The sequence below is a fragment of the Pseudophryne corroboree genome, chromosome 2 (assembly GCF_028390025.1).
Source record: "Pseudophryne corroboree isolate aPseCor3 chromosome 2, aPseCor3.hap2, whole genome shotgun sequence".
NCBI classification, from domain to species: Eukaryota; Metazoa; Chordata; class Amphibia; order Anura; family Myobatrachidae; genus Pseudophryne; species Pseudophryne corroboree.
In genome coordinates, this window is record NC_086445.1 from 340,419,790 (window position 1) to 340,441,299 (window position 21,510).

Genomic DNA, 21,510 nt, shown 5'->3' on the forward strand with positions numbered 1-21,510 from the left:
TGCAGAACCGGGAGGCAATTTCATCTTATACGTCTTACTTTAAAACAGTGAAGGTGGCAAGTCTATGAGGAATGGGGTAATGGCTTATTTTGTATGCTTGAACATTAGGATATTTAGTGATTTGCTAAGCGTATTTTTCGGACCATAAGACGTGCCTGACCATAAGACGCACCTAGTTTTTAGAGTAGGAAAACTGGAAAAAAAATATTCTGACCTCTAAGAGATATTTCTGTGATTTCTCAGACTCAAGAATACAGTGCAGCCTTCTGTCAGAGCCAGCATACACAGACACACACACACATCAGAGCCAGCATACACACACACACACACTGACAGTACCAGTGGTTCCCTGCGTCTCCTGAGGAGGGACGAGGTGGGGGGGAGCGGGGGAGTCACATGACACCTGCTCTGCTGCTGAGATGTGGCCGCTCTGCTGATGACGGCGCAGCAGCAGCAGCATCCAGGACCCGCCGCTACCCGACAGTACCAGTGGTTCCCAGCGTCTCCTGAGAAGGTGGGGGGGAGCGGGGGAGTTTACATGACGCCGGCTCTGCTGCTGAGATGTGGCCGCAGCAGCATCCAGGACCCGCCGCTACCCGCCAACGTCTTATTCGCTCCATAAGACGCACATACTTTTCCCCCCACATTTTTGGGGAGAAAAAGTGCGTCTTATGGTCCGAAAAATACGGTATATACTTCCATATTTATTAATCACCATATCCACTGCCCTGGTCTATACCATGCAGGAGGAGAGGTACGGTATTGGGTAATAAAAACAAAATACCTAATATGCAGCACAGTTGTACATTTAAGCTTAATAGGTGTCAACAGTGCACGAACATGCTCTGAAAATGCACATTCCAAATCACTGTAAAAGGCACTACACGACGCAACACCTACATCCAAAATAAGATAACCTTGCCACGTGCTGTTCCTTGAAAAGTTTAATTAAAGGATATAGTCTGAAAGCAACGGGTTTGCTCCTGAATACATATGACAGACTAAAATGTATAGGAAAAACTTTCAGTGTAACAATGAGAATACTTTGTGAAGGACGACTATTGTGTGCATTCTGCAGAAATAAAGAGGTTAGCCTAATATAACCCAAGACTTCATTATCATTTTTAGCTACTTTCAATGGGCAGTAATTGAATGTGGGTAGCAAAACAATGACTGCGCTGTAATACAGAACAAGATAAACATCATCCCCAAGGTTTTGGAACATTACACATTTTCATCTGCCTCTGTCTTTAAGGGCTGCTCTCTATTCAGAAGTTAGACTATGGCAAGAGACATTTCACATGCTCACAATTCAATTCATATATACTGCATATAATGGAAATGTTGTATTAGATTATCCTCTCAAGAATAGAAAGATATACAATAGGGGCAAAGGCAAAGAACATGTATATTTGTACAAACTGCAGTATGAAAACTGTTGCCCCCGGCAACCCAAGCTTTGGCTCTTAAAAGAGAAGGTATGAAAAGGTCCTGTCACAAATTATGGTGTTCTAGCGTTTGTGACTACAGTTATACAGCAGATACGCACACACACACACACACACACACACACACACACACACACACACACACACACACTTTACAATATAGTTGTCAAATGCTCCAACAGTATCTACCCAAACAGTTTACCCGCACAAAATACAACTAGTGTCTTATCTAAGCACAAAACAGCTGTTAATAAACCACCATTTAAACGTCAATCAAACAGATTAATCTTCAAAAGAAATGTAAATTCCTCACAAAGTTTCTCATGCGCCTCAATTAATGGAGATTTTAAGCTGTAATGCTCGAGGAGGGTGATTCACGATTCTTAATGCAAATGTCTGGGATTAAATTCTACTTTTAGAAACAGTAACTTTTACAGAGCTTTAGTCGTCATGTGCCTGTCATTTATTGTTTCATGCTCAGTAGGAAATGCTGAAATTGTGTTAAACCTACATCTGTAATCATGATGCTTATTTAAATTCTTTTCTTACATATGGTTTACAGTCAATATCTCACTATACAAAGACATACATCTCTTAATGCTATATTAGTATTCCTATGTGTTAGTGTAACAGTAAAGCCTAGTGTGTACACTAATAAAAACAAATGTAAAAATAAGACAAAGTAAAAAGGAACATAGTGTGAGGATAACGTGGTATTAGTAATTTAAAAAAACAAAACAAAATGGAACAGGACATGATTTTGTTGCCATAAAAAAAAAAACAACACTCTGGACTGACCGGCTTTAGACATGTTGTATGGGTGGAGTCGAAAGGTATTTTGTTTGAAGATATAAAAATCCAGGTTATCATATACAGTAGCTTTAGATTGTTTCATCTTACTAGACAAAATAAAGCATTCTTGGTGGGTTTGGAGCGGAAGATGACTGGCGGGAGAGAGGATTAGTGAAACAACAGGAAGAAGGGAGGGAGAGTTACAAACAGTAAAAACCAATATGACCGGTTCGGGCACTAAGAAGAAAGATGGAGGTTAGGGACCTCTATATATAATGCCAGTTGAAAAGTGGATATATGTATAACACTGCTTCTCTATCACAGTTTTGCCAAAATGCTTTGACATATTAGTACATATCAGTCGAGAGGAACAATGTTGAATGAACATTTCAACAGACCTGTAAAAAAATCCTTCTACATGTTGAAAATATACACTCAGACAGTATCATAAAAACTAAAATAATATAAAGCTTGTGACATGTATTTACTGGCTTATCTCATGATCCTGTGTCACTGCATGTGGCCAGTTTCACTTAAAGAACTCACTTATGAATCTGCAATCAAGCACAATTTAGGTAGAGCATGTTATGTATCACAATCTGCACAATATGCATTCTCTGGGTGCGATTCTAAGTCAAATGCAACATAAATATATGAGTGAAGCCTGTTCTTCTACCTTATGCTAATGTGAGTTTCTGTAGGGCTGATGCCAGGATCTGCGCGGCTCCAAGCGGGAAGCTGCTCTGCCCACTGTCACCATTAGTGTATGCACTTGCACCAACCCCATGCTAGGTGTAAGAGATCTGTCTGGAACAGGCTTCTCCATATGTAGGAGCACGGGTCTCTAGCAACATGCCCACGGCACTCCCACGACACTCCCCTGATATTGCCGACACCCTATTCCCACCCTGAAATGCCCATTTCATGCAAAGCAAGATCCGGCACAGATTTGTCCTACTCAGAATTAGACTGAGACACAAAAATGCGCACATTGCCTTTGTGCATGCACTATATGCTATAACCTGCATTCAATAGGGTCAATCCTATTAGCTGCAATGATTTTGAGGGTGCAAATCATTGCGGTAGCAGTTGCACTTTACGGCAGCCCGAATTTGCACAAAACTGTTTGCTGCCCATAAGGCTCCGAGCACTGTGATGCGAATTCACACGAAATCAGCCCACATAGGGTGAGAGATCGGGTACCACTGCCGGAGTTTAAATGCCGCGGCAATGGCACATCGCACCCTTCGCAGGTAATAGGATTGACTCCCACATCTCAACTTATAATCAGCCCCTCTATCTGCTTAAATTATACTGGATCTTAAAATGACAGCATGTAAGGTCAACCCGACCTAAGTTAACTCTGAACATCCAGATTTCTGCTGGGATGTCATGACAGGAATTTTCTCTATTCAATACAGATGCAAGCTGTGCCTCCGAGATGTAGTCAGACGTCTATAGTTACTATGCTGACAATCACTATGTAGATAAAAGCTGGTGCTATAAGTTTAAACATCCTCCTAGAAAGGCATGTCTAAAGTTATAATGGCCACGTGGTCACATTACTTTAATTAGCATTACAGGGATACTGATGCCAGCTTTTCCGTGTCTATACTGTCAGTCGTCATTGTGACTGCAGCCATAGCGGATGTAACCTATACTTTCATATGCAGCTGTAATACAGGACCACCAAGGAGAATGTCAGTCTGTAATAAACAAGATCCACACTACTCTGAGCTGAAGATAAGGGTGTATGTTCAATCTGTGCTCAGAACAAAGATCCTAATTCAGACCTGATCGCACATCACACAGAGTGAACATCTGCCCAGTGCAAGTCTGCGTACGCCTTGCGAAAATCCCTGCGAATACCGGTCAGCTGCAACTTACTCACCATCGAATTATTTTTCCAGTCTGTGCGTAGCCCAGGCCCTACTCCTACAGTGCGATAGAAACAGGCTGATCGGACGTCACACACCCTCCCTGAAAACTCTTAAGCACGCCTGAGTTTTTCCTGACACTCCCAGAAAACAGGCAGTTACCACCCCCAAACGCTGGCTTCCTGTGAATCAACTTGCATACGTCTAGCAATCAAAAAAGATGCTGGATTGTTTTGCAGTTTGGCCTCGCGTGTGCGCACTACAATCCGTACACATGAGCAGTCGATCTATAATCGTCTGCCTTGTGAAATCGCACAACAGCGATCAGGTCTGAATCGGGCCCAAAGTATTCTGACAGGTAAGTCAGTAAATCACAGAGAAGATATGATATAATCACTGACTGAACTAAGCCTTTGTGTATAATACTAATGGCATATTAACACTGGTCAACAGTGCTAACACCTATAATGGAAAGTCTTTAGGGACCATTAAAGGGGTATACATATTTGGTATAATTCAATATATATATATATATATATATATATACACACACTCTCCAGTGTGGCTGGTCGTGGTAAAATGGCGATGGAGAGGCAGTGCCCTACACATCCATTCATCTTTGCTGATTTTCCTTCCCACCCGAGCGGTAAACAGGAAACTCAGCAAAGATTGTCTACTGCATTCAACAGAAATATGTACAGCCGGACATCGCCAAAAAGTCAATCTGCTCCTTTGTATTTTTGATAGAGAAAACTGAGAAATATGATAAAAACAATAAACTGCTTTTGGTGCTATCAGTGAGAGAACACAAAAATAAAATGTGAAATACAACATGCAGGATACTGCAATCCTGTAAAGGAGGAAAAAGTGAAGCTTGATTATTAACAGCAAAATGTTTTCATTCTATTGAATTAGTTTGTATTCAAATACAGTAGAAACATCAAATTATGTGAGCAATAAAAAGACTATAATTTGGGAGTGTGTCCTGCTTTGGGTTCCAGAAGATAGGACAACAGTCAATAGGTCGATGTAAAATGTCGACAGTGCTTAATGTCGACATGTTCAAATGGCGGACATGACAATGGTCGATACACATATTGTTGACACCCTTTTTTTCTTCTTACTGTTTTTACAGTATGTAAAGTTGGGAGCCAGTGCATAAAGGAGCAACTGCCACAAACCGTGGCACAATGCAACGGGTGCTAATGCATTTGTTGTTTTATTTATTTTTTTGCATGTTTGGAAAATACTTTCTGCTTTTGCATGTAGCATGCAAATACTGGACAGCTTTGTTTTTATAATGAAATGTAAAATTGAGTTACACCCCTTCCCAACTCTAGGTATGTCTGCTCATTATAAATCTGTCCCTCCTGCAGTGCAACATGGTTTCACAAATGTGGAAATTGTACCTTTGGTTTAAATTGATCTTAAATCTGCATAAACCCAGCAGTGCACCCGCCTCATTCTGGTGATACAGGGGAATATGTATTAAAGATAGGAGGGAGATAAATTGCTAACTAATTAGCACCTAACAGTCATTTTTCAATCACAGCATGTAAGATGGCAGTCACAAGCTGATTGGTTGGTACTTTATCTCTTTCCAACTTATTTTTCTCCAAGGATTGATACATAGCCTTCATGGATATTAGTCTTATCTCTGCTCATGTACGTAAGTGCATGAATGTATACAGATGTGTCGCTCTCCATTGTTGTTCTATATGCTATGACCTGCTATGCTGGGTCTGCAATGCAGAGTGATTGGCAGTGTGTGTGTGTACGCAAAGCAGAAGCAGCATCTGTATATGTCACTCCGCTATGTAGGACTGGTTTTAGGTTCATGCTCTTAATACAGCCTATTCAGGACACGGCTGCCCCCCTCTGGGGTAATAAACCAGATTGTTGTGTTCTTTATTTAAAGTCACAATCTATGATTATTAAGGCTCTTTGAGAAGGGCCCAACCTATTTCGGTATGCAGTTACCATACTGACACAAGAAGGTCGACAGTTATGATGTCCACGTGGTGAGAATGTCGACATGGACAGAATGTTGACATATGAAATGTTGTATTGTCAAAATGACAACATTTGCATGTGGTTTAGGGATACCATTAGTGTTAGGAATACACGGACATTAAAAACACAGTATCGACCATCGCACCATGCCAACATTCAGAATGTGTACGTTATGGTCATGTTTAATGTCAACATAATGACTATGACGACATTCTTATGCCGATATTAGGAATAGCAAACAAAATATACCAACCCCCTTCCTTTTGTGCTGAAATGAAATCTCAGGGCTCCATATGAAACATGTCTCTTTAGGTCACAATGAAATGAAATGTACCTTGGGTCTACATTTGCTGTTGCTTCATCAATAATCAATATTCGATTTTTTCTTAAAATTGCTCGAGCTAGGCAGACGAGTTGTCTCTGGCCAACACTAAAATTGGAACCAGATTCAGCCAACTGAGTCTCGATTTTACTGGGTAATTCTTCAATGGCTTCCTTCAGCTGCACCTGGGACACCACATTAGAATTAAAAACAAATACATAGTAACATAGTAACTTAGTATCTAAGGTTGAATAAAGACAATTGTCCATTGAGTTCAACCTATTTGTGGTCTCCTATGCATGATTATTTTGTAGAAAATTTTGACTGAAGTTGATGACTGCCGTTACGTTTTACCCATCTTTTTTATAATAACCATAGTGCGTGACTATGCCCCGTAACCCTGGATATCCTTATCCATTAGGAATTTATCTAACACATTCTTAAAGGTGTTGACTGAGTCTGCCATTACAACTCCCTCAGGCAGGGAATTCCAAACACGTATCGTCCTTACCGTAAAAAAGCCTTTACGCCGTATTGTGCGGAATCTCCTCTCCTCTAACCTGAGCGAGTGTCCACGAGTTCTCTGTGTTGATCTAACCAAAAACATGTCCTGCGCAAGATCTGTATAATTTCCCCTTATATATTTGTAAATGTTGATCATGTCCCCTCTTAATCTCCTCTTTTCCAGTGTAAACATGCCTAGTCTTGCAAGCCTTTCCTCGTATTCCAGCGTCTCCATACCCTTAATTAGTTTGGTTGCCCGCCTTTGAACCTTTTCTAGCTCCAGGATATCCTTTTTGTAATAAGGTGGCCAGAATTGTACACAGTATTGAAGGTGTGGCCTCACACGTGATTTATATAACGGGAGTATAATACTCTCGTCCCTAGCATCAATTCCCCATTTTATGCATGCTAATATCTTATTAGCCTTCTTTGCTGCAGTCCTACTTTGGGTACTACTGCTTAGTTTGCTATCTATGAGGACACCTAAGTCCTTTTCCAGTACAGAATCCCCTAATTTTACCCCATTTAGTAGGTAGGTGTTATTTTTGTTCTTGTTACCACAGTGCATTAGCTTACACTTGTCTGTATTGAAGCGCATTCTCCATTTCGCTGCCCAAGCTTCTAATTTAACTAAGTCGTTCTGAAGTGACTTAGCATCCCCCTCCGCATTTATAACTTTACACAATTTGGTATCATCTGCAAAAATTGACACCATGCTCTCTAGACCTTCTGTTAGGTCGTTAATGAAAATATTGAACAATAGCGGTCCTAATACTGAGCCTTGCGGCAGACCACTTAGCACTTCAGTCCAAGTTGAAAAAGATCCATTAACCACAACGCGCTGCTCCCTATTATCTAACCAGTTTTTGACCCAAGTGCATATTGTGCTTCCTAGCCCTGATTCTTGTAGCTTGTAGATAAGTCCCATGTGTGGTACAGTGTCGAATGCTTTGGCAAAATCTAAAAAGATAACATCCACCTCTTTACCCTGATCTAGGTTTGCGCTTACTGTTTCATAAAAGCCAAGTAAATTGGTTTGACAGGATCTTTCCTTCATAAACCCATGTTGATTCCTTTTAATTACCTTATTGACTTCAAGGAACTTCTGAATACTATCTCTTAGAATACCTTCCAATACTTTCCCCACTATAGATGAAAGACTAACTTGTCTATAATTACCTGGTTCAGCTTTACTTCCCTTTTTGAATATAGGCACTACTTCCGCTATACGCCAGTCTTTGGGAACCATACCTGATATTACTGAATCCTTAAAGATCAAAAATAGCGGTTTTGCAAGTTCAGAGTGAAGCTGCATTAGAACCCTTGGGTGAATACCATCGGGACCTGGTGACTTATTAATCTTTAAATGTTTTAATTGGTCACAGACTACTTCCTCGCATAAATAAGTACCTATCAGTGGGATATTCTCATTATTGAGATTATGTGTTAGTCCCTGAATTGGGTCCTCTCTAGTAAATACTGTTGAAAAAAACTAATTTAGTGTGTCCGCTATGTCATTATCATTTTTGCTTAAGACTCCCAACTTGTCTTTTAAAGGGCCTATACTCTCCTTCTTTAATCTCTTGCTATTAATGTATTTAAAGAATTTTTTGGGATTCGCTTTGCTTTCCTTTGCTACTAGTTTTTCAGTTTCTACTTTAGCCGCTCTTATTTCCTTTTTGCAAATTTTGTTACATTCCTTATAGTGCTGAAATGACTCTGCTTTCCCGTCAGATTTGTATTTTTTTAAATGCTCTCCTTTTCTTGCCCATAAGTTCCTTTATCTTTTTGTTAAGCCACATCGGTTTATGATTTTTATTCCTTTTTTTGCATAAATTTGAGTGTATTTTTAGCTAGCAGGAATTTTAGTACCTCCCATTTCTCCGTAGTATTTTTTCCTAAAAACAAACCTTCTCATTCAATATCCCTGAAAAATACCCTCATCTTTTCAAAATTCGCTTTGCTAAAGTTTAGAGTCCTAGTTGAGCCAGTATAGGGCTGTTTATGGAAACTGATATTGAATGTGACCATATTGTGGTCGCTGTTTCCTATGGGTTCCCCTACTATAATACCTGATACCAAATCCCCATTGTTTGTTAATACCAGGTCTAAGATTGCATTGTACCTAGTTGGTTCAACAATTAGTTGAACTAAGTAGTTATCATTAAGTGTGTTTAAAAACATATTGCCCCTAGCAGTATCACATGAATCGTTTTTCCAGTTTCTCTCTGGATAATTAAAATCTCCCATCACTACTATGTCTCCTACTCCTGCTGCTCTTTCAATTTGCTTTAGTAACAATTCCTCATCAGAAACGTTGATACCAGGCGGCCTATAGCATACACCCAATACTAACTTTTTTATTCCTTTTTCCCCGGATGCAATTTCTACCCATAAATGTCTCGACAGTGTCTACAGTCCCCTCCTGAATATCTTAGTATTTTATAGCCTGTAAATCCTACAATGGAATTTTTAAGATATGAACCAAGTCAACAAACCACACAGTTTAGTGTTAACGGGACACTTCACTGAAGATCTGTTAAAACTAAGTAACCCCCTCCCCAGCGTACCACACCCTGCTGACGACCCTATCTTCATGCAGGCCAAACTATAGTTATTATAAAACTATGGAATCTGCCCCTGTGTACCAATCCACTGAGGGCATGTCTGTACAGCAAGCCAGCCAAGCTATTAGTCATTCCTTGCTTGCACAAGGAGCCTGAACTGGATAATATATAGACAGCCTAAGAATTGCAATGCAGACTCTCAATGTGATTTGCGTCATTACAATCTACTCAAGCTGCTGATCACACCAATAACTCACTGTGTAAATTTGCAATAATTAACAAATTCATATTGGGCAGAAAATATGCAGGCATGTGATGAGGACTAGTTATATTCATTATAAACCATCGCTTAGAAACAGCAGAGCATTGACCATTTTGTGAAATGATGCACCTGTTTCTATGAAGAGCTCAGCCCTGCATCTTGTATTACGCCCTCATGCAAATGATTTGTGTTGCAAGACAAAATATTTAAACAAGCTACAAAGGGTGGAGACTATGCAAATAATACCCCTTTAAGACATAAAACCAGGCATTAATCTGGCCCGGACCCGAGACACTGAGCATGGGTTGTAGCTGCACTTATCCCCCTTCACACATGGGTGATGACCAAGGTTATTCCTGGATCGTCATCCTTCACACCGGACCCCAGTCTTCTGGCTTACAGTGGGCGCTTGGAGATTATGTTATTTCCAAGCACTATTGTCTCCGCCAATTAATTTCTTTTAGGCATGACCCGAAAAATCAAATCCCTGGTCATACCTTTCACACACAAGCTGGGACACTGATACGGGTTGAGGGTCTCGGGCATAACCCTAGTCAGTTACAGGGTCACGGATGTGGGACTGTCACCCCGTGTCAGACCCTTTCAGACATAAGCGGGATCCAGGTTGATATGAGTGCACCAGAAAAAAAAACTGGATTTTTGGCTTATGTCTGAAAGGGGTATAACAGCGGCTGTTCTTTTTGCTCATTAAAGGTTATCTAGGCTTCACCAATACATTATGTGTAAATGGAAGTGAATAGGGGGAAAAAAATGTTTGGAAAGCTGCAAACCAGCCGCAAAACTCCCATAGACGAGTAACAACACTGGTGGGTATGTGGCCATGGGAAAAAAACAGTTTCCATTAAAATGCTTCGTTACTTGACTTGTAAATAAGTGTTAAAAATTAGCAGTATTATGCACAATTTGAGACCATTGGGAATGGAATCCTTACTGGGGCAGAGGCGGAAAATGTAAATGCTCTTATAGATATCAGAAAAAGACAAGGGCCCACTGATTAATCGCCTTAACCCTGTAAATGACCTTATTAATCTGGAATAATAAGATTTTACTTACCGATAAATCTATTTCTCGGAGTCCGTAGTGGATGCTGGGGTTCCTGAAAGGACCATGGGGAACAGCGGCTCCGCAGGAGACAGGGCACAAAAAGTAAAGCTTTTTCAGATCAGGTGGTGTGCACTGGCTCCTCCCCCTATGACCCTCCTCCAGACTCCAGTTAGGTACTGTGCCCGGACGAGCGTACACAATAAGGGAGGATTTTGAATCCCGGGTAAGACTCATACCAGCCACACCAATCACACCGTACAACCTGTGATCTAAACCCAGTTAACAGTATGATAACAGCGGAGCCTCTGAAAGATGGCTTCCTTCAACAATAACCCGAATTAGTTAACAATAACTATGTACAATTTATGCAGATAATCCGCACTTGGGATGGGCGCCCAGCATCCACTACGGACTCCGAGAAATAGATTTATCGGTAAGTAAAATCTTATTTTCTCTATCGTCCTAGTGGATGCTGGGGTTCCTGAAAGGACCATGGGGATTATACCAAAGCTCCCAAACGGGCGGGAGAGTGCGGATGACTCTGCAGCACCGAATGAGAGAACTCCAGGTCCTCCTTAGCCAGAGTATCAAATTTGTAAAATTTTACAAACGTGTTCTCCCCTGACCACGTAGCTGCTCGGCAAAGTTGTAATGCCGAGACCCCTCGGGCAGCCGCCCAAGATGAGCCCACCTTCCTTGTGGAGTGGGCCTTTACAGATTTAGGCTGTGGCAGGCCTGCCACAGAATGTGCAAGTTGGATTGTGCTACAGATCCAACGAGCAATCGTCTGCTTAGACGCAGGAGCACCCATCTTGTTGGGTGCATACAATATAAACAACGAGTCAGATTTTCTGACTCCAGCTGTCCTTGCAATATATATTTTTAATGCTCTGACAACGTCCAGTAACTTGGAGTCCTCCAAGTCACTTGTAGCCGCAGGCACTACAATAGGCTGGTTCAGATGAAATGCTGACACCACCTTAGGGAGAAAATGCGGACGAGTCCGCAGTTCTGCCCTGTCCGAATGGAAAATCAGATATGGGCTTTTGTAAGATAAAGCTGCCAATTCTGATACTCTCCTGGCAGAAGCCAGGGCTAGAAGCATGGTCACTTTCCAAGTGAGATATTTCAAATCCACCTTATTTAGTGGTTCAAACCAATGAGATTTTAGAAAGTCCAAAACCACATTGAGATCCCACGGTGCCACTGGAGGCACCACAGGAGGCTGTATATGCAGCACTCCCTTAACAAAGGTCTGGACTTCAGGGACTGAAGCCAATTCTTTTTGAAAGAAAATCGACAGGGCCGAAATTTGAACCTTAATAGATCCCAATTTGAGACCCATAGACAATCCTGATTGCAGGAAATGTAGGAATCGACCCAGTTGAAATTCCTCCGTCGGAGCACTCCGATCTTCGCACCACGCAACATATTTTCGCCAAATTCGGTGATAATGTTGCACGGTTACTTCCTTCCTTGCTTTAATCAAAGTAGGAATGACTTCTTCCGGCATGCCTTTTTCCTTTAGGATCCGGCGTTCAACCGCCATGCCGTCAAACGCAGCCGCGGTAAGTCTTGAAACAGACAGGGACCCTGCTGAAGCAAGTCCCTCCTTAGAGGTAGAGGCCACGGATCTTCCGTGATCATCTCTTGAAGTTCCGGGTACCAAGTCCTTCTTGGCCAATCCGGAACCACTAGTATCGTTCTTACGCCTCTTTGCCGTATAATTCTCAATACTTTTGGTATGAGAGGCAGAGGAGGAAACACATACACCGACTGGTACACCCAAGGCGTTACCAGCGCGTCCACAGCTATTGCCTGCGGATCTCTTGACCTGGCGCAATACCTGTCCAGTTTTTTGTTGAGGCGAGACGCCATCATGTCCACCATTGGTCTTTCCCAACGGGTTACCAGCATGTGGAAGACTTCTGGATGAAGTCCCCACTCTCCCGGGTGAAGATCGTGTCTGCTGAGGAAGTCTGCTTCCCAGTTGTCCACTCCCGGGATGAACACTGCTGACAGTGCTATCACATGATTCTCTGTCCAGCGAAGAATCCTTGCAGCTTCTGCCATTGCACTCCTGCTTCTTGTGCCGCCCTGTCTGTTCACATGGGCGACTGCCGTGATGTTGTCCGACTGGATCAACACCGGTTTTCCCTGAAGCAGAGGTTCTGCCTGGCTTAGAGCATTGTATATTGCTCTTAGTTCCAGAATGTTTATGTGAAGAGACGTTTCCAGGCTCATCCATACTCCCTGGAAGTTTCTTCCTTGTGTGACTGCTCCCCAGCCTCTCAGGCTGGCGTCCGTGGTCACCAGGATCCAATCCTGTATGCCGAATCTGCGGCCCTCCAATAGATGAGGACTCTGCAACCACCACAGAAGAGACACCCTTGTCCTTGGAGACAGGGTTATCCGTAGGTGCATCTGAAGATGCGACCCTGACCATTTGTCCAACAGATCCCTTTGGAAAATTCTTGCGTGGAATCTGCCGAATGGAATTGCTTCGTAAGAAGCCACCATTTTTCCCAGGACTCTTGTGCATTGATGTACAGACACCTTTCCTGGTTTTAGGAGGTTCCTGACAAGGTCGGATAACTCCTTGGCTTTTTCCTCCGGGAGAAAAACCTTTTTCTGAACCGTGTCCAGAATCATCCCTAGGAACAGCAGACGAGTTGTCGGCATTAACTGGGATTTTGGAATATTCAGAATCCACCCGTGCTGTTTTAGCACTTCTTGAGACAGTGCTAATCCCATCTCTAGCTGTTCTCTGGACCTCGCCCTTATTAGGAGATCGTCCAAGTATGGGATAATTAATATGCCTTTTCTTCGAAGAAGAATCATCATCTCGGCCATTACCTTTGTAAAGATCCGAGGTGCCGTGGACAATCCGAACGGCAGCGTCTGAAACTGATAGTGACAGTTTTGTACAACGAACCTGAGGTACCCCTGGTGTGAGGGGTAAATTGGAACGTGGAGATACGCATCCTTGATGTCCAAGGATACCATAAAGTCCCCCTCTTCCAGGTTCGCTATCACTGCTCTGAGTGACTCCATCTTGAACTTGAACTTCTTTATGTACAGGTTCAAGGACTTCAGATTTAGAATAGGCCTTACCGAGCCATCCGGCTTCGGTACCACAAAAAGAGTGGAATAATACCCCTTCCCTTGTTGTAGAAGAGGTACCTTGACTATCACCTGCTGAGAGTACAGCTTGTGAATGGCTTCCAAAACCGTCTCCCTTTCGGAGGGGGACGTTGGTAAAGCAGACTTCAGGAAACGGCGAGGTGGATCTGTCTCTAATTCCAACCTGTACCCTTGAGATATTATCTGCAGGATCCAGGGATCTACCTGCGAGTGAGCCCACTGCGCGCTGTAATTTTTGAGACGACCGCCCACCGTCCCCGAGTCCGCTTGAGAAGCCCCAGCGTCATGCTGAGGCTTTTGTAGAAGCCGGGGAGGGCTTCTGTTCCTGGGAAGGAGCTGCGTGTTGCTGTCTCTTCCCTCGACCTCTGCCTCGTGGCAGATATGAATAGCCCTTTGCTCTCTTATTTTTAAAGGAACGAAAGGGCTGCGGTTGAAAAGTCGGTGCCTTTTTCTGTTGGGGAGTGACTTGAGGTAGAAAGGTGGATTTCCCGGCTGTAGCCGTGGCCACCAAATCTGATAGACCGACTCCAAATAACTCCTCCCCTTTATACGGCAAAACTTCCATATGCCGTTTTGAATCCGCATCGCCTGTCCACTGTCGCGTCCATAAAGCTCTTCTGGCCGAAATGGACATAGCACTTACCCGTGATGCCAGTGTGCAGATATCCCTCTGTGCATCACGCATATAAAGAAATGCATCCTTTATTTGTTCTAACGACAGTAAAATATTGTCCCTGTCCAGGGTATCAATATTTTCAATCAGGGACTCTGACCAAACTACCCCAGCACTGCCCATCCAGGCAGTCGCTACAGCTGGTCGTAGTATAACACCTGCATGTGTGTATATACTTTTTTGGATATTTTCCATCCTCCTATCTGATGGATCTTTAAGTGCGGCCGTCTCAGGAGAGGGTAACGTCACTTGTTTAGATAAGCGTGTTAGCGCCTTGTCCACCCTAGGAGGTGTTTCCCAGCGCTCCCTAACCTCTGGCGGGAAAGGGTATAATGCCAATAATTTCTTTGAAATTATCAGCTTTTTATCAGGGGCAACCCACGCTTCATTACACACGTCATTTAATTCTTCTGATTCAGGAAAAACTATAGGTAGTTTTTTCATACCCCACATAATACCCTGTTTAGTGGTACCTGTAGTATCAGCTAAATGTAACGCCTCCTTCATTGCCAAAATCATATAACGTGTGGCCCTACTGGAAAATACGGTTGAATCGTCACCGTCACCACTGGAGTCAGTGCCTGCGTCTGGGTCTGTGTCGACCGACTGAGGCAAAGGGCGTTTCACAGCCCCTGACGGTGTTTGAGTCGCCTGGACAGGCACTAATTGATTGTCCGGCCGCCTCATGTCGTCAAACGACTGCTTTAGCGTGTTGACACTATCCCGTAGTTCCATAAATAAAGGCATCCATTCTGGTGTCGACTCCCTAGGGGGTGACATCCTCATATTTGGCAATTGCTCCGCCTCCACACCAATATCGTCCTCATACATGTCGACACACACGTACCGACACACAGCAGACACACAGGGAATGCTCCTAACGAAGACAGGACCCACTAGCCCTTTGGGGAGACAGAGGGAGAGTTTGCCAGCACACACCAAAAGCGCTATATATATATCAGGGATAGCCTTATAATAAGTGCTCCCTTATAGCTGCTTTGTTATATCAAAATATCGCCATAAATTTGCCCCCCCCTCTCTGTTTTACCCTGTTTCTGTAGTGCAGTGCAGGGGAGAGACTTGGGAGCCGTCCTGACCAGCGGAGCTGTGAGAGGAAATGGCGCCGTGTGCTGAGGAGATAGGCCCCGCCCCTTTTCTGGCGGGCTCGTCTCCCGCTATTTAGAAAAATCAGGCAGGGGTTAAATATCTCCATATAGCCTCTAGGGGCTATATGTGAGGTATTTTTAGCCTTTATAGGTATTCATTTGCCTCCCAGGGCGCCCCCCTCCCAGCGCCCTGCACCCTCAGTGACTGCCGTGTGAAGTGTGCTGAGAGGAAAATGGCGCACAGCTGCAGTGCTGTGCGCTACCTTTAGAAGACTGCAGGAGTCTTCAGCCGCCGATTCTGGACCTCTTCTGACTTCAGCATCTGCAAGGGGGCCGGCGGCGCGGCTCCGGTGACCATCCAGGCTGTACCTGTGATCGTCCCTCTGGAGCTTGATGTCCAGTAGCCAAGAAGCCAATCCATCCTGCACGCAGGTGAGTTGACTCCTTCTCCCCTCAGTCCCTCGCTGCAGTGATCCTGTTGCCAGCAGGAATCACTGTAAAATAAAAAACCTAGCTAAACTTTTTCTAAGCAGCTCTTTAGGAGAGCCACCTAGATTGCACCCTTCTCGGCCGGGCACAAAAATCTAACTGGAGTCTGGAGGAGGGTCATAGGGGGAGGAGCCAGTGCACACCACCTGATCTGAAAAAGCTTTACTTTTTGTGCCCTGTCTCCTGCGGAGCCGCTGTTCCCCATGGTCCTTTCAGGAACCCCAGCATCCACTAGGACGATAGAGAAATAAGAATTCACTATAATGAAGAAATTACATGGTCACTTTAAAAAAGCCATTATGCTGAGTTTTTATGGAATTGAAGGAAACTTCTTTAAAAAAAATAATAATAATAATGCTTCCATTCCTTTATTATTAACAATTGGCTCTATTTTCCTTCTTCTACTCCCAGACAGAACAATGGGTCTGCTGCTTTCAACTAATACCACTGTCAAATCAGAAGGGCTATGGACTATCGGCACTTCCTGTTAAGTGGTTATGTAGTTATCGACTTAACTTTTCAATTAGATTAAGTGCTCACTGGTGGGAAAACAAGCTATATAGTAAAACATAGTTTTCTATAAGAAATGTGCAGGCATAACAACACATAATAAAGTCACTTGATATATGAATGGAGCATTTTGTGCTAAGAAATTAACATTCATGTTTAGACACTTCGATTGAAGGCCTCCTTTAGGGAATATAAAGAAAACTTGACATCACCCAAGCCATTTACTGATTTCTTTCTCTATGGGTTATCAACATTATTAGGGCTTTAATGAAAGTGACATACAGTATAAAATGAAACAGCAGAAACTACGCAGGTACATACGCAAAGGGATAATAATAAATATAACAAAGAGATCCATTGTAATGAATGACAAATACATCTTTTTTGTTGTTAGTACCTCATCTAAAACATCCCACAGCTCCTCGTCAGTATGCTCATCAAAAGGATCAAGGTTTTTCCTCATTGTCCCAGTGAATAACACCGGCTCCTGTTATTTAAAAATATAAAATGAAATTTGAGAAAGAAAGAAATTATATAAATAATGAATTATACAAAAGAATTAAGTAGTTTGATCTTTCTTTTGTACAGAAAAAAATATCCTTTTTTGTTTGGTTCTGATGATTTTCTATTGTCACGGTAATATTGTCCATATTCTATTCATGTGTATTTGCAAGCATAATCTTGCAGCATAAAAGTAGTACATAATTGCCTGATGTGATATAATATATGGAGCAGCTGTGTTAGCGAGAGGTCAGTTATATCAGGGTTGGCACGTCTGTTTCCATTAAATTAGTTATTCGTTGGCGATTTCATTTCAAAAGGCTTTATCCAGCAGACTTGCTAGGTTTCTAGCACATACCCTTACATGTGTATTGTCTTCATTTTGGGGTATAAGCAGCAGTATCCGGTTATTCATGGGCTTTTCCACTGTTGGACAACTTAAACTATCTGCATTCCTGCAACTATATGAAATGTACTGTTTTCAATATCTTGCATGTTTTTTTTTCTACCCAAGGCATTCGGAAAGGCTGTAGCAAGGGATCGGCTGTCCGGCGACTGACCAACCGATATGGTAAGTATACGCTTACCGACTGGACTGACCGATATACCCGGCCATAGGAACCGGTTGTGTCGCCATTGTTGGTGGTTCCTGTGGCCAGGATACGAGTCAGTCGGCGGGTCGATATATATCTGCATGATATATCGCCATCTATTGAGCAGCACGGCGATGTTATATGTCTGTAAACGACATCGTCCTCAGACATATTGGTGGCACACACTCGCAGATGCACTTAGCGATATATAATTTGTCGGCTGTATGAACAATATATTGCATAGTGTGTACCCAGCCTTACAGACAGAGTTGTTTATTATCTTAAAGGCAGAGTTGCTGATTCCAGTTGTCACTGTATATACCAATTGTTTAATCTTTACAAAAAATGCAATAATGGGTATTTTTATGACTGAACATGAGAGCAAACATTATATTTAGGCAGTGATTCTGTAAAATAGTCCTTCGATCAAAGCATAATTTGAAAATGAATAGTGTAAGTCAGTAATAGCATCACAAACATGTTTGTTGTATTACCATGTTATTTAGCTTTATAATGTGATATTATAGAACGGTATAGCTCCATTCCTATAGATTCACAATTCACAACAAAGAAGAGTGGCTTTAGTTGGCAATATCCCCAGTGTGGTATTGGCAGGCATTCCTAGTCTCTGCTCATTGCTGGATCTTAGCAGAATGTCACTGTATTACACAGATGTGATAGGAACAATGGTACACAAAATAATAAAGATTTATCTCTTCAGACACAGTTTTATTTATTTATTTATTTGGTAAACATATTCCATGTGAAACAATATTTCAGACGTAACCAATAAAATGACAAATGTACTATTGTTTATTTATATAGCATCAATCATATTAAGCAGCACTGTTCAGGGATATGGAAATCGCTCACATCACTCATCCCACTCAAGCTTGCAGCCTAAACTCCCTATAACACATGTACAATAGATCCATTATTTATTTTAATTATTAAAATATTTAATTATTACTAATTAACCTACCAATATGATTGTGGACTGTAGAAGAAAAACGAAATGTGTGCAGGTCTGAAGTGCATTCAAGGCCCAGCAAGGAGGTGTGATGCCATGTGGAGGGATAAGATCTGTATTTTAGGGGAGCATTTAGAGGTCGTTGATGCATTTAAGGCATAGTTGCTGACTCTCCAGCTGCCCCCTCCGGGAGAGGGCATGACGAGTCACAGGGAGTGGGGTTGGGGCGTGGCAAATCAAAGGAGGCAGTACCGGGGGTGAGGTTTCTATGATTGCATCATCGTATCCACGCCCCTGCTATACAATTCCGAGATTACTGGCACTGCATAGTGGGGATGTAAGTGGGGGAAGTGGTGGGGGCTGCCTGATTCTGGGAAACTTGCCCACTTTTCCGTGTGGCCGGGGCTGAATGGAGCTGGTGCACATGCCCAGTGGCAGCAGATTTTCAATCATCGCACCAAAGAGAGAATGTGGTAAGTGGATTACTGTGATTATTGGACCTGCATATATCAGTACATAAACTGCACTTTCTTTGGGGCAGACTATAGTCCGTTACATGCTAATTATGCATCCTTCATGGGCTGGTGACAATCACTCTAAAATCAAACATTTGGAAACCCCCCTCGAGAAATCCTGCATTTGCCCCTGATGCTGTGCAACAATAGTTGTATTCAGTAGTTCAATAATTGAGTGATCTGCAACCAACACTGCGTCGGTGTATGCAGCTGCTAAGACTTGCAAGGCCGCCAGTGTGCATCTCAATACATATCCTGGGGGCTGCGGCACGTGCATATTTTCACACAGTTGCTGCATACACATTCACAGCTGCAGTGGCATTAGCGTACAACTATGAATCAAACTGAAATGATCTCTCTATATGGACTATGTAAGTAACAATGTAAGTTTGATCTACATGACAAAATCAATTGTATTCTGCCAAATACACTAATTTGTTTCTCTTTGATGGCATAATTGTGTTTATTAATTTCACATGTAAAATTGTATTACTAAAAAAATGACATGTTTGAAGAAATTTGTTATGTAAGAATTTTGTTATTGTGCTTCTAAATAAGACAAATATGTACATTGCTGTTTTAAGCTTGTAATTCAATGAAGTGTTTTCATACTGAATTAGTGGCATATTAAACACATTAAGCAATCCAATTGTTTTATTTCCTTTGTTGCCTCATGCCACAGATTTCACTCCAACATTTTTCCAATTAGGCTTCAATGAAAACCTATGTAGCAATAAAAAGATTCCATAACTATTTACTGGTAAACAGAATAGTTTCCTAAAGAAGCATGTAAGCAATTTGTTTAATAATACACAGCTTGCTGTTATGTACAACATACGGTACCTTCAGTAGTGTTCTATTCTGTTTAAGATTCATATATGAGCAAGCAACCTGTGGCTCTGCATCTGGGTCTTGTATCTCAACCGCAACTAGAGAGTTTGCCCAACATTAAATACAATAACATACTAGGATACTCATTAAGAGATAAACATTGTAACATTATAGCAACTTTGTACTTTTGACCAAACTGATATGTATGTATAATTATATATACACACACATTACACTGTGGACCACAAACAGCCAAATGACCTTCAGTTAAAATAATGGCAGCTACACAGGCCTGCACAGCAGTTTGGTCACTCTATGTGAAGACTGTATGATATGGGTATTCCAAATGTGGCCCTCCAGCTGTTGTGGAGCTACACTTCCCAGCATGCCCAACGAAACTTTTATCATGCCCTAATAGCAAAACTGTGTCAGGGCATGCTGGCATGTTTAGTTCCAAAACAGCTTGAAGGCTGTATGTTGATTACCCCTGCTGTATGAGGTCTCCAACCAAGATAAGTAGGTCAGCTGCTCATAATAAGATCAAATGCATTAACTTGTGGGATTTACTTTAATATTCATTTGTATTATTCCACTAGTAGCTCTACCCGTTCTTCGCATGGTAGTTTCAGATTTTCACGGTTGTAAATATAAATTAGTGTGGTTAATCTATAGAGATACCTGAGGAACATCCGTAGCAGATATGGTAAAAAGTGACAGGACCATTTTTGTAGTTTATTAAATTCTACACGCTGGAGGTTCAATCCAATTGTTGATCCGATTGTCCATTTGGGCGTTATCATTCACGCAACGCAAGCCACGCATCACTAATGACGTCTTTATGTCAACCCCCTTTTCATCCCCTTACGGGAGGTTTATTAAAATTCTAATTACGTCGTTTTCCTATTTCCCACCTGCAGAATACTTATGTTAAATTTAATCTTTCTAACATATCGGGAAGTAAGAGAATCAGTGAGGAGTCAGGCAGTCAGTGAGTGAATGAGGGCTTTGGCATTTTTGTAGTTTATTAAATTCTACAGACTGGGGGTGCAATCCACATTTTGATCCGTTTGGGCGTTATTGTTCATGCAACGCAAGCCACGCATCGGTAATGGCATCATTATGACAACCCCCTTTTAATTCCCTTAGGGGAGGTTTATTAAAATTCTAATTACGTAGTTTTCCTATTTCCTACCTGCAGAACGCGTATATTAAATTTCAGCTTCCTAATATATTGGGAAGTAAAAGATTTAGTGAGTGAGTGTCACGATCCGAGTGTCTGGTCGCTATTTTCTACCAGTTAGGTGTCTCCTGAGATTGGCTCAGCGTGC

At 42.2% G+C, this 21,510-nt stretch overlaps 1 protein-coding gene across 1 annotated transcript in view; it reads right to left on the minus strand.

The window, feature by feature from the left end:
• The window catches only part of ABCC4 (ATP binding cassette subfamily C member 4 (PEL blood group)), a 675,760-nt gene that overhangs the window by 92,709 nt on the left and 561,541 nt on the right, over positions 1 to 21,510 (minus strand). The window contains exons 27-28 of the mRNA XM_063953021.1: positions 17,170 to 17,259; positions 6,465 to 6,637 (exon numbers count right to left, since the gene is read on the minus strand). Of these exons, the coding sequence (XP_063809091.1) occupies positions 6,465 to 6,637; positions 17,170 to 17,259 (263 nt within the window). The remainder of the gene's footprint in view (positions 1 to 6,464; positions 6,638 to 17,169; positions 17,260 to 21,510) is intronic.